Consider the following 13,194-nt stretch of genomic DNA (forward strand, 5'->3'; position numbering starts at 1 on the left):
TTTTCATATTTATATGACATATAATGATCTATAATACATGAACTTTAATAATTATATACTGAATATTACTATACTGTTATATTGCCATTTTATTTTTTGTTAGCATCTGGGGTTATGTTAATTTTCAAGTGTTAAAATGAGGTTACATGGGAAAATAATTTGGTAAGCACTGACTTATGCAATATACTCTATATCTAAAGATTTCCCTATAATTATTTTGTAATTATGTTGCAGATGTTTTTTGCAACATTATACCAAAATTATGTAAACTTATCCTTAAAATTTTTAAGTATTGGAAAAATCAATGTTGATACAGTACTAGCTTGTTCCCAACGGTATACAAAAAAAATCCAAAAGGGAGAGACTGCAAATAATAAAGGTCCTTCATCCAAGTTAGGGTGCATACATATAAAAGCAATTCAATTTAGAAGTTACAGTTTGTGCAACATTAACATAATAATTATTTCTAAAATAAAATGAAACAAACCTTTTAAGTAAAAAAACACACTTTTATTATCTGTACATGGCAGTGGATATACAATAGTAATCAAAATGTTGGTGCAGGTGATTTGCACCAAACTGATACTAAGGTAGTACATTTTGAAAATCAGCTATTTTTGCTTTAAAATCAAGTGTTCAGTACATGTATATCAGATGCATTTGATATAGCAATAGAATGAAACCAAGACTTTTTGCATGAGTTGTTCAGTGAATTGAAAATATATCTGGGCCAGAGTGCCTTGAATTAAATATGAAATGAATGGGACAAAAGTAAAAAAATTAGTGAATGTATCAGTGTTCTCCCAAAATACAAAAGGTGCATCATATTCATTTTGTCATAATAAGACAAAACATTTCACTTCCCAAAGGTTTGTATTTGTAAATGCTAGGTTTAAAAAAATACCGGCTACCAGTGCATTGTTGATCAGCTAATACCATTTTCTGTGATAACTCTACTGCCCATTTCATGCAGCATGTCTACATGCTAAAGTCTTTAGCAGCACAACACATTATCCATTTGGCATTTACAAAATTAACTTACTGGATAAAATATACATTTTCATACATAAAACTTTTTTTTTTTACATACAGTATCAGTATTATCCAAGCTACACACAAAAACACACATGCACATACATATTATATATATGTATGTATATATAATATATATGGCTTAAAACAAGTCCCCAAAAAAACAAACAAAAACAATACTTCAAACCCTGTCAATTTTATGTCTTCAAAAGCTTGATTTTTTTCATCTAATTTGGTTTGTAGTAATGCTATACCTCTATTTTGTCAACAGTGCATTTCGTTTAATTTATTAACTTACACATTTAAATTACATCAGTCTTGAAGTACTTCCAAAGACTAATTGCTTTTCCGCCACCCAATACAAAAGAAATACTGATATGTTCCAGTCTGCTGCCCACAACTGAAAATATTTATTCAACCCTTCTTTAAATACAAGGAGTTATTGTTGTAACTTCAAGCATCTTGTAGGTAATTGTGATACTTGTCTTTTTGGCTAGTGACATATAACCTCTCTAGTCTGACGAACAACAGAAATGTGCTTAGTGAAGAATGAAATTTGCGCCATTCTGAATTATTGTAATACAACATTGCTCTACATCCATCATTGGAAACTTTATAAGAAGAAATGCTGATCATGACTCAACAATATGTGTTTCAAAACTTCTTAATGCTTAGATGGAAAAGATTACATGACTAATGTTCTGGTAGAAAAGGTGTTCATGTATTTGCGTGCTTGTTCAGTTACAATAAGTTGATCTTCTGTTTTCCCACAAGCCACAGCCTCCCAGGTATTAGCAAACTGCAGGAAAAGGCAGCAGAAGTTACATTTCAGTTTGAAAAGTGAACAATTAAATCCTCTGCCTAAAACCTAGAGTTCAAAACTCCACTATGGCCAACTAGCAGATATAGGGAAAAGTTAGATTTATCCCATTGTAGTTACCTACATTTTTCATTAGAGTGACTAACCTTTCTAATTCTGTAAGAAGGTATATTGCGGTAAATAATTCCACCTCAAAGTGTTTACTTCATTTTTTCATCAAAACAATTCACATTTAACAAAAAGGAAGGAAAAGTATAAACGTATTTAAATAGAAAGAACAATTAAATATCTAATTGTTCCTATTATGAATCTCTTACTGGCTCTATGGAGTGCTGGAACAGAATTTCAGTTAACCAGGGTTCCAGGTCCAGGGACTTCTCAAATCCAGCTGGGATACCTGAAAATATATTACACGTGTCCAGCTGCCAGTATTTCACATTCAAGTACAGAATGTACACAATAATTACACCATCATCATCCTTTCCCCATCCCAGAAAAGTTCAAATTTTGGAATTCTATAGGGACTAATTGCCTTGAATGATGAAACAGGTTTTGATGGAATAGTACAGTGGGTTGAAAGTGTTTATGAAAAATCTCTGGGTTTTGGGTTTGAATCCAGTCCAGGCAACATGCAGTTTGTGTTCTGTTAAATATAGTTCAGTCTTATTTCAGGCTTCAATGAATAAAAATTCATAGCACAAGGTTCTCACATTTTAGCATTCTAACAATGGAAAATGATGGAATATTTTAAGCACTTAAATTCATTGTGGCAGCATAAGGGAGCTTAATGCTGTATCATGTAATCCCTTAACTGCAAGAATTTGATGCTATTAATTAATACCTGCAGGGAAAATCTGATGTTCCTCAGCAGTTCAATTTAATAATCACACAAGCAGCACAAAAAAAGAAAAACGTACATTGGATTCTTGCAATTCTAACTCTAAATTTTGTTATTATTTTCTAAAAACATGAATTAAACAAATGGAAAGGAAAATAATGCCTCAATACATCAGTTTCAAAGAGTTGCCACCCCCTCCCGGTTTAATACCAGTTACTTGTACAATCTTAAGACTTTACACTGCAAAAATTAAAAACAAACATTTTGATTGCTATAAGAATAAAAAGCTAGAACTACCACTGTGAGCAAAGAGTGAACGCCCCCGGATATGTAAACACAAACAATTGTATATTCTGAATGCTGATTTTAAATGCACAACATGCATCTTTGATTCATAAAAATGTTTTGAAGTGAATTTAAACCTTGCCAACTTATGCAATATAAAAACTATACTTTGTGCTTACAGCATGACATTCATAGATAAATTATAATTGTTCATTTACTTTCACATTGAGTAAATGCAATTAAACTGCACAATTAAATGACGATGAGATGAAATTCAACTTCTGCAGGGCAGCAACATGGCTGCCTGTTGTACACCCTGTCCACTGAATTCAATGGAAAATCTGGTAAGGTGTATAATGGGTAGGCAATCTATTAACAGCAGTTTGTTGCCTCTGACAAAGTTGAAATTTACACATTGAACAAGAATACTAACAAATTGCAAGGTTGCAAGGCTCACTTATGTAACTTAATCTTTGTTCATAACATTTTCTACACACCTGCAAAGGACTGCCCATTTGCTTGCTCATCTGTACTGCAAATGCTTTGTTAAGAAAATCATCAGTCTTCTCTGATACAGGCATCATTAATACAGAACTCGTCAGGAGATTTTGCATCTAGAATGAAGCATATAATCAAAATCAATTTCCATTTATACTTTTTAAACAGGTCATTCTTCTTCCCTTTCCCCTATCTTTCTTAGGTATGTGCTATCAACTCATTTGATAGTTGCCAGCTAACCTGCTCCCAGGCCTGTCCTAGCATATGGTTACAGTAGGACGTTCATGAAAGCTATCCAGGGTATCTTTGATCTTCCTTTCCTCTTTGTGGCAAAATGTCTGACATTCAATTGGAAACTTAGCTGTTTGTATTAAGTAAAAATCACATCACAAAACAACTCCTTTTAAGGGTCATTTATCCTGCTGTGAGGAAAACCACCTTTTCATTGCCCTGAAGTCTTCTCCACCACTGTAGCTAGGTCAGAAAGTTTGACTTTAAGCTGCTCTTGGCTGTTGCCAGGAGGGGAACAGAGTAATGTGCATTCAGAGAGAGAAAGAGAGAGAGAGCACAGAGTAATGTTCATTTAGGGAGAGAGAGAGAGAGAGAGGGATGGTGACAGTGGTGGCTGGGGAGGAGCACGTAAAATCCAGCAGGTCGCCTACCTACCTGCCCCCAACCAGTCTGAAATTTTACAGGGGCAGGGAAGACGCAGGCAGCCCGTCTGCCCTTGGGCCTATTGAGTCTCACGCGCCCTCCCAGGTTTTCATCCGCAACGGGATGAGGAGGTGTGGCCACGCCATGTATGAAGCCTGGCAGATTTAGCTGCATGGACTGGTGTTAGGCAAAAGTAGGGGAGTCCGCTGGGCCCATTAGAGGTACCTGCCCACAGCACCCTGCCTTGAACTGCCACCCATCCCACTCACTGAGACTCCCGAACCCAAACTTATATGGGTTCCTTGGTGTGGTGGGATTGCCTGTAGTCTCAGCAGTGGCCATCACTCCCAGCTGGATCTACAGAGCTTCTGAGCAATCCGATTAATCGGCAAGATGGGACTTCCTACCAAGATAGGGGCAGAAGTCTCGCCTTAAATCAATTAATGCTGTTCTCAGTGTTAATTTGCTGAGGGCCAAGCATCGGAATCGTGGGAGGAACCCCCTCAGACTTTTTATCTCCGGGGGGGTGGGGGCGCGGCCTCAACCATGGCACCTCATAAAACCAGCCCAGAGAGACAGAAAGAGAGAGGGAAATATTAGCACAAAGGAGCCCCTTGTGTTTGCCTTATATTCAACAAGGCAATTAAAACATTTAGGGTCAACAATTCAATTAGCATGTGTGGAAATTGCGATGCTAAATTACCCACACCTGGTCAAAGAGATGCAGGCAGCATGCAAACTTTGTGTTGCATGCTCCCCTCACTGATTATGGCATGCATCCCAGTGCTGAATGTTTTACATGCTCAGTAGGAGGCCCAATGCTGCATGGTTGGCACAAGTCACTGCTGACCAGTATTTCTTAAAGAAACCTGAATGCCTTAAAGGGAAGGTACACTCAGGCTGCAGCAAAAGGAATAAGATGACTAAGAGAGCAATGGGCCAGAGAAAGCACTCCCAGTTTCTAAAGTGGTGCTGGAGATCTTAGGAGTGGCTCAGTTGGTAGCACTATTGCCTTTGAGTCAGAAGGTTGAGTTCAAGTCCCACTCCAGGGCCGGAATTTTTCCCTCATCAGGCATACATGATTGGCGGGCCTGGGAGCAGACAGGAAACGGGCCCCCGACCACGATTTCACTCTGGCTGGCCAATTAACAGCGAGCTAAAGTGAAATCGCATGCTGAAAAGCTCAACACTGCCAGGGTGGGGTCAAGAAGGGGGCAGGCAATGTCGTCATTGCGGGCGCAGGTGAGCGATTCGAGAGATTTGCAGACCTGCAAATTATAAAATAAAGTATAAAAAAACTGCAAAAAATGTCCATGTAGCACAATCAAGCACCTGAAAGCATACCTCAAAAAATGCTGTCCCCAGGTATTATTTTTTATTTTATTTACTAACCAAGATTTCAACCCCGCCCTTGGATGAGGTTTCATGTAAAATGAAAAGGCTGCCTGGCCCATCCGCTAATCGTAAGGTTGGGTGGGCCACGAAAAATCACGTTCAATTGCGCCATTAATGCACTTAATTGTCGGCGGGTGCACTTTCAACTGCTGTGCACGCCCGCCGAGTGAAATATCCCGCGAGTATGCAATGGCATCGGGTCACTCGCCCAACGTCATCTTGTGTGATTTTACACCCGAGCAGATCGGGCACGCGGCCGTCCATGGAACGTAAAATTCTTTCCCAGGACTTGACAGCAAAAGTCAAGGCTGACACTCCAGTGCACTACTGTGGGGATGCTGTGTTGTTGAAGATGCCAGATAAGATATCAAACCATGACCCTGTCCACCCCTCAAATAGACATAAAAGATCCCTTGGGGAGGATTTTTCCCTTGTCGGGCGGGCTCGATGGGGACAGTCAGGAAGGCGACTGCTGCCCGCGATCGAGACTGGACCGCGATTTCATGCTGGTGGGCTAATTAAGGCCCACCAAGCGTGAGACACAAGCGGCAGTGCTCAGTGCTGCCTGTGTTGGGGGGAAGAGTGTTAGCGCGAACTTCACACATGTACATGGTTGTGTGCTGGAAAAGCTCCCCGAGGCACAGAGCTGCCTCAGGGAGGTGAAAAGTTTAAAACATTAAAAATGAATATTTTAATAATGTTATAAAACATGTCCCCTCATGTGACTCTGTCACATGAGCAGAGACATGTTATAAATAAAATGTTAAAATTTTTATTTTATTCTAATTTGCTGTTGGAAACCTCATCCCACCCATGGATGAGGTTTCCTAAAAAATGCAAAGGTCGCTTGGCCTTTTAGCCTGCCCGCCAACCATAAGGTTGGATGGGCAGCGAAAAATTTATTTCAATTACCTTTTTAATGGCCTTAATAGGCCTTTTAATTGTCCAAATATTGATTGACTGAAATATCGCGGGTCATTTTACGCTTAGTTGGGTCGGGCGCATGCCTGCCCGATGAGCTAAGAATTCTGGGTCTTGGCTCTATTTTGAAGGGAAGTTAACCCCTGTGGTCCTGTCAATATTTACCCCTCAATTAACATCACAAAAACATATTACCTGGTCATTACCACATTGCTGTGTGTAGAAGCTTGCTATGCACAAATTAATTACTGTGCTTCCTAAATTACAACAGTGACTGCATGTCAAAAGTACTTCATTGGTTCTAAAGCGCTTTGAGACGTCCTGTGATCATGAAAAACATTATATAAATTCAAGACTTTCTTTTCTTTTAGTCCAGGAGATGGAAAAGACGAGAGAGATAATTTGTCCTGATGAAGTCAGGAGGCCCACTAAGCACACACTGCAAAGGAAATAGGAGCAAGTGGCTATGGAGGTCAATTCAAAAAGTCTGGCTCTAAGGACCTGGCTGCAGTGTCAGAAGAAGTTCAAAGGTCTCGCACAGGTGGCCACAGTCAATGAATGCACACACAGTATCATCAACCTCATACACTCACACCCCCAACACTCAACCACCGGTAATCCCTGGCCAACTGGGCTCATGGGGGAAGACGGTGGCATAACAGTGCTGTTAACAGACTAGTAATTAATTTATTTATTTTTAATTCGTTCATGAGATGTGGGTGTCGGTGGCTAGGCCAGCATTTATTGCCCAACCCAAATTGCCCTTGTTCAGAGGGCATTTAAGAGTCCACCACATTGCTGTGGGTCTGGGGTCACTTGTAGACCAGACCAGGTAAGGACAGCAAATTTCCTTCCCTAAAGAACGTCAGCAAACCAGATGGGTTTTTACGACAGTCGGCAATGGTTTTGTGGTCATCATCAGACTTTTAATTCCAGATTTTTATTGGATTCAAATTTCACCATCTACCATGGTATGATTTGAACCTAGGTTTCCCAGAGCATTACTGTGGGTCTCTTGGATGCTATCCCAGTGATAATACCACTATGCCACTGCCTCCCCAATCTAGAGGTAAAAACAGAAACAAAAGCAGAGAATGCTGGAAAAACGCAGGTCTGAGTTAACAGAGTTGTACAGAGTCGAAACGTTAACTCTGTTTCTCTCTCCACAGATGCTGCCTGACCTACTGAGTTTTTCTAGCATTTTCTGTTTTTATTTCAGATTTCCAGCATCCGTAGTATTTTGCTTTTATCTATAGTAATTCAGAGGCCCAGGCTAATGCCCTGGGGACACAGGTTCAAATCCCACCACAGCAGCTGGTGGAATTGAAAACAAGTCTCAGTAATGGTGACCATGAAACCATATCATCGAGTGTCATTAAAACCCATCTGGTTTTAGGGAAGGAAATCTGCCATGCTTACCTGGTCCTTCCTTCATGTGACTCCAGACCCACAGCAATGTGTTTGACTGCCCTCTGCAATGGCCTAGCAAGCCAGTCAGTTCAAGGGCGATTAGAGATGGGCAACATATTGGTCTCGGCAGCGATGCCCACATCTGATGAAAGAATTTAAAAAAAATCTCATGCCTAATATTCAGATGTCCCAATTCACCCTCACATAACTGCAAACCTCACACACATCTTGCAGATTCCACACCTTACAGCTATCCCGCTAATACAGACGCATCATCCAAACAACTTGCAGCACACGTGTGGACTCTCTTCCCTCTCTCCTGCAGAGGGAAAGATTGCACACAACAGGAGACTGAGGGGACGGGCAGGCCTCCATCTCCTGAGTCCCTAGGAGGAGATGTGCGGTGATTTATTGGGAGGGCAGTCACTGAGGCCATTGTAACCAGTATTGCCGAGAACATCCAGGATGATATCATGTTCCTGCCTTATGCACCCTTGTAAAATTCCACTTCACCTTCATCCTGCTATCTGGCATGAAGAGCAAGCTGTAGATGGTGGGACCATGGACCTCTTGCTTCTGATCCAAACCCCCTTTTCTCACCCCAACCCTCTCTTTCTGCATTTATGCTTTCAGATACCCAAGCACTGCTGTCTACCCAGCCAGTAAAAGGAGAGAGCAAGAGCATATATCTGACGAAAAAGTACCATCACTTGATTTGATATTCACAGCCACCAGCTCAGATACTAGCACCATGTGTACTTTAGAGGATAGCAAAGAGGCAGCAACCACATGTGAATTACCAGACACGAGTGAGCTTCAGCCAGGTTGGGGGGAAAGGATAGTGCATGGAGTGCAAAGTCACAGACTAATCCTGCTGTATGTGGAAAAATGACCTTTGCAGAAAACTCAAATGAGAACTTTGAAGGAGCAGTGCACAGGAGAACACTCAGGACACAGAGATGCTTAGTGCACAAGCAGACCTGCCACAGCGCCTACTGTTATTGTCAAAAAGCATGGAGAAGTTCAGCTCCAATTGGCACGGGTGCCAAGCTTGTAGCCCGTCCCTTCCAGGATGGAAGTGGCATCCACTTCCATGACAGTACTAGCAGACCCAGACCTGATTGAACATTTGATGGCCAATATCTTGGCTTCCACACAGTACCAGCAAAAGACAAATAGGGCAGAATTTTCTGCCTGTTGGGCAGGCGGGCCCGACCCAATCTCTGGCAGGCGGGGAGCCGATCCCCACCGGAGAAGCGGGCCCCGCCGCCATTTTACGTGGGCGGGCCAATTAAGGCCTGCCCAGCATGACATCTGGCAAGAAGCACTATATGCTTCCTGTGTGGGTGGGGGGGGTATTCCCCAAAAGTGAGAGTGCGTTCTTTCGCGCATGCGCACGAAAGAGCGCACATCTCCCTGAGGCTAAATGCTGTCTCAGGGAGATTGCTGACACTTTTAAAAATATGAAAAATAGAGAAAAAAAATTTCCCTAACATGTCCCCCTCATGTGACAATGTCACATGAGATGGGACATGTTCATAATTTACATAATAAGTTTATTAAACTTTTTAAAACCCTACATGAAACCTCATCCCACCGGTGGATGAGGTTTCATGTTTTCTCTATTTGCCGCCGGGGCTCCTGGCCTGCCCGCCAACCTTAAGAATGGATGGGCAGGTCCTTTAATTGTATAATTGATCATGTCAATGGCCTCAGTTGGCCATTGACAGGTCGGTGGGCCCGCAGCTGATTTTGCTGCGGGCCCGCCTTCCTGAAAATTTAAATGGCCTGCCCCCTGCTCGCTGACGGCAAAATTCTGCCCATACTGTTCAAATGCTGCAGTGGAAACTCAGATCGAGATCATGAGATCCACACTTGTTGCCATGCAGGCTCAGACTGCTGTCATCATGTCTGCAGATAACAGTGCTCCAAGGGGCATGCAGGACGTCACAGCAGTGCATCAGCAGATTACTAGGATTGCTGAGGGGAGTAGCAGTGGCTCCGTGATTCTGCAAACCTGTGTCCTCTCCTCAGAGGACAACATTTATGAACACTGCCAGTGGCCTTGATGCTGCTGCCCATGACAAGGTGACCCATTCTGAAGGCAGGCCTTGGGGCCCAGAGCTGTTCGGGGCACCTGCAGTCTCTCCAACTGAAAATCAGCAGCCTCCCACCAACCCCCTACAGCCACTGGGATAGCACTGTGGGCAAGGCAAAGGCACCCACATGACTGACAAGAGAATGTACAAGGATACAGTTTTGTATGTATTTATTTATTATTCATTGGATGCAGGCATTACTGGCTAGGCCAGCATTTATTGCCCATCCCTAATTGCCCTGTTCAGAGGGCATCTAAGAGTTAACCACATTGCTGTGGGTCTGGAGTCACATATAGGACAGGCCAGGTAAGAGCAGCAGATTTCCTTCCCTATAGGACATTATTGAACCAGATGGGTTTTTACAACAATCAACAATGTTTTTGTGGTCATCATCAGACTTTTAATTCCAGTTTTTTATTGAATTTCACCATCTGCCATGGTGGGATTCAAACCCAGGACCACAGAGAATTACCCTAGGTCTTCTTAAATACTAGTCCAGTGACAATACCACTATGCCACCACCTCCCCCATTATTTGAATGTTGTTCAATAAGGTTGTTATTGAATGGTTTTTTTGAGGCATCTTTTATTTCAGGATTTTGGACAAGAGGGTGCTGTGATGGTCCCGATCAGAGGGATGGAAATGGTGGGGAATTGTGCAGAAGTGGTGATAATTTCGGGGGAACTGGAGTCCGATTAACCATTCATGGAGTGATGGGGTCTCAAATGCCTCCTCCATTCCAGCTCCTCATACAATGTGGCCTCCAAAGGCCCGGTAGCATGAACTACACCCTCATGAGTCAGATTGTGTAGCATACAACAGGCCAACATGAACTCAGAGACTCGCTTCAGCAAGAATTGTATGGCTGCTCCTGGGTGGTCCAAATAGTCTAGAACAGCAACGATTTGCTCCAAAAACTTCCTGGTGGCAGCATGGCTCTCACTATTTATGTGCTGTCCACTTGTGTTCGGGGAACAGAGGAGTGTCATGAGCCATCTTTAGAGCAGGCAATCCTCAACACCAAAGAGCCTTTGGTTCATAGATCAGGTGGAGCACACCCACTAGCTGAATGTTGGCGTTGCTGGGTGGCCCAGTCCATTTTGGAGGCTGAGCTTCATTACCATATGGCCTGTGGGCTACAGATGCCATATAGGCTCCCTGCTGCAGTTCACTAGTGTAAGATCAGGCAGCCCAGAGGCCAACCCATCCAACGTTTTAGGTCTGTGTGGGCATGTGTTCACAGTAAGGGGTATTCTTGTGAGGTAGCAGGGCACAATCATTTTGCAGAATTCAGAATTTGTTCACCAAGAAGGCAACAGTGCTAAAAACTGCCTTTTCAAATCTGCAGACCCACAAAATTCAAATCCGCAATTAAGAAATATATGAGTGAAAATAGGATACTACAAGGTTGACAATGCGAACTGTTGGTGCTGGTTCCATATAAAACTACAGCTGAATTATTCCCATTCTTCCTCCTGAGGAATCAAATAAGATGCCTTCACAGTTTATACGTGGAGTTTTGGAATTATTTTTAACAACATGAGAAGGTAAAACTGATATTGTCTATCCTTCCTCATTTAAAAAAAAAATGTCTTTTATGGGACATGGGCGTCAATAACAAGGCCAGCATTTACTGCCCATCCATAATTGCCCTTGAAGTGAGGGGCTTGCTAGGCCATTTCAGAGTGCTGTTAAGAGTCAACCACATTGCTGTGGGTGTGGTGTCACATTTAGGCCAGGCCAGGTAAGGATCGCAGATTTCCTTCCCCAAAAGACATTAGTGAACAGATAGGTTTTTATGAAAATTGATAGTAGCTTCATAGCCACCATTATTGAGACTAGCTTTCATTTCCAGACACTTTTTATGATGAATTTAATTTATTCATCAATTGAATTCAAATTCCACCAGCTCCCATGATGAGGTTTGAAACCATGTCCCCAGACTGAGCCTCTGGATTACTAGTGACATCACTACTACGCCACTATCTCTCCATCATATCCAAAATAGCTGACCATGCGTTGTATATGAATATGAACTGCTATCTTATTAAGTGAGATGGTTGAAAAAGAGCACAAGCATAGAAAGGCTTAGCATACATACAGGTACTTCTTCCAAAGGTCCTTGTGAAAAAAGCTGAGTATTCAAGTGTTCCCTTTCCCATGGAGCCAATGTAAAGAATTTTCTCATTTTCTTATCAGGAGACTCCACCTGAAATTAATATAAAAATTATTGCACTACACTGCTAGAAATATCAGGAAAAACATCTTGAATTACTAAGAAACAGTACACAATTATCAGGATATAACAGTAGTCAATTGTAATGCAGTAGATGTAATTTATGTCTTTTCAAAACACTTTCAATAAGGTGTCCCATAGAAGACAAATGAGTAAGGCTAGAGGGTGTGGAGTCAGGGGACAAGCGGCAGAATGGATTGCTAGCTGGTGTCAAGACAGACAGCAGAGAGTGAGAATAAAGGATAGTTATTCAGAGTGACAGAAGGTGGGAAGTGACATTCCACAAAGATAAAAGGGCTGGGACCACATTAACAATTTTGATTTTGGAATCAAAAACACAATTTCAAAATTGCAAATTACACCAAACCGGGGGCAAGGAGGGGGGATAGTCAATAATGAGGACTACAACAAGTTACAGGATGACTTTAATAAGCTTGCAGAATGGACAAATAATTGACAAATAACGTTCAACACAGATAAATGTGAGGAAGTACATTTTGGTAGGAAGAATAGGGAGGTCACTTATGACTTGGAAGGTGCAAGTCTAGGTGGGGTGGAGGAAAAAAGGATCTCAGAGTACAAATATGTCAATCACTAAAAGTTATGCCACAGGTTAGCAAGGCCATAAAAATAGTAAGCCATGCATTAGGCTTTATTTCTAAAGGAAAAGAATTGAAAAGTAGGGCCGTTATGCGTAATGCATCCAACCTTGGTTAGACCACACCAAGACTATAGTTCTGGTCACCATATTATAAAAAGGATGTGGAGGCACTGGAGAGGGTGCAGAGAAGATTTACAAGGATGATACCAGAAATGTTGCAGTAAAGGATTACAGGCTGGGTCTCTTATCTATTGAAAAAAGAAAGGTGACTTAATAAAGGTCTTTAAACTTATGAAAGGTTTTGATAGAATGGATACAAGCAGAATGTTTCCTTTTGTGGAGAAGAACACAACTAGAGGCCATCAATATAAGATAATTACCAAGAAATCCAATGAGGAGTGCAGT

General features: G+C 41.8%; 1 protein-coding gene across 7 annotated transcripts in view; it reads right to left on the reverse strand.

Moving 5' to 3' along the window:
- Positions 1-494: 494 nt before the first annotated feature.
- myb (v-myb avian myeloblastosis viral oncogene homolog) overlaps positions 495-13,194 on the reverse strand; it is a 38,611-nt gene continuing 25,911 nt past the window's right edge. For 6 of the 7 annotated variants that reach the window (XM_078542370.1, XM_078542375.1, XM_078542374.1 and 3 more), the window contains 3 exons: positions 12,054-12,161; positions 3,473-3,589; positions 495-1,831 (listed from right to left, as the gene is read on the reverse strand). In XM_078542370.1, the coding sequence (XP_078398496.1) occupies positions 1,718-1,831; positions 3,473-3,589; positions 12,054-12,161 (339 nt within the window). In that variant the 3' untranslated portion in view covers positions 495-1,717. Of the gene's footprint in view, positions 1,832-2,169; positions 2,250-3,472; positions 3,590-12,053; positions 12,162-13,194 lie in introns of all 7 variants that reach the window. The other variant, XM_078542371.1, reaches the window with a different exon arrangement.

Source organism: Cetorhinus maximus, chromosome 5, assembly GCF_964194155.1.
Source record: "Cetorhinus maximus chromosome 5, sCetMax3.hap1.1, whole genome shotgun sequence".
NCBI lineage: Eukaryota > Metazoa > Chordata > Chondrichthyes > Lamniformes > Cetorhinidae > Cetorhinus > Cetorhinus maximus.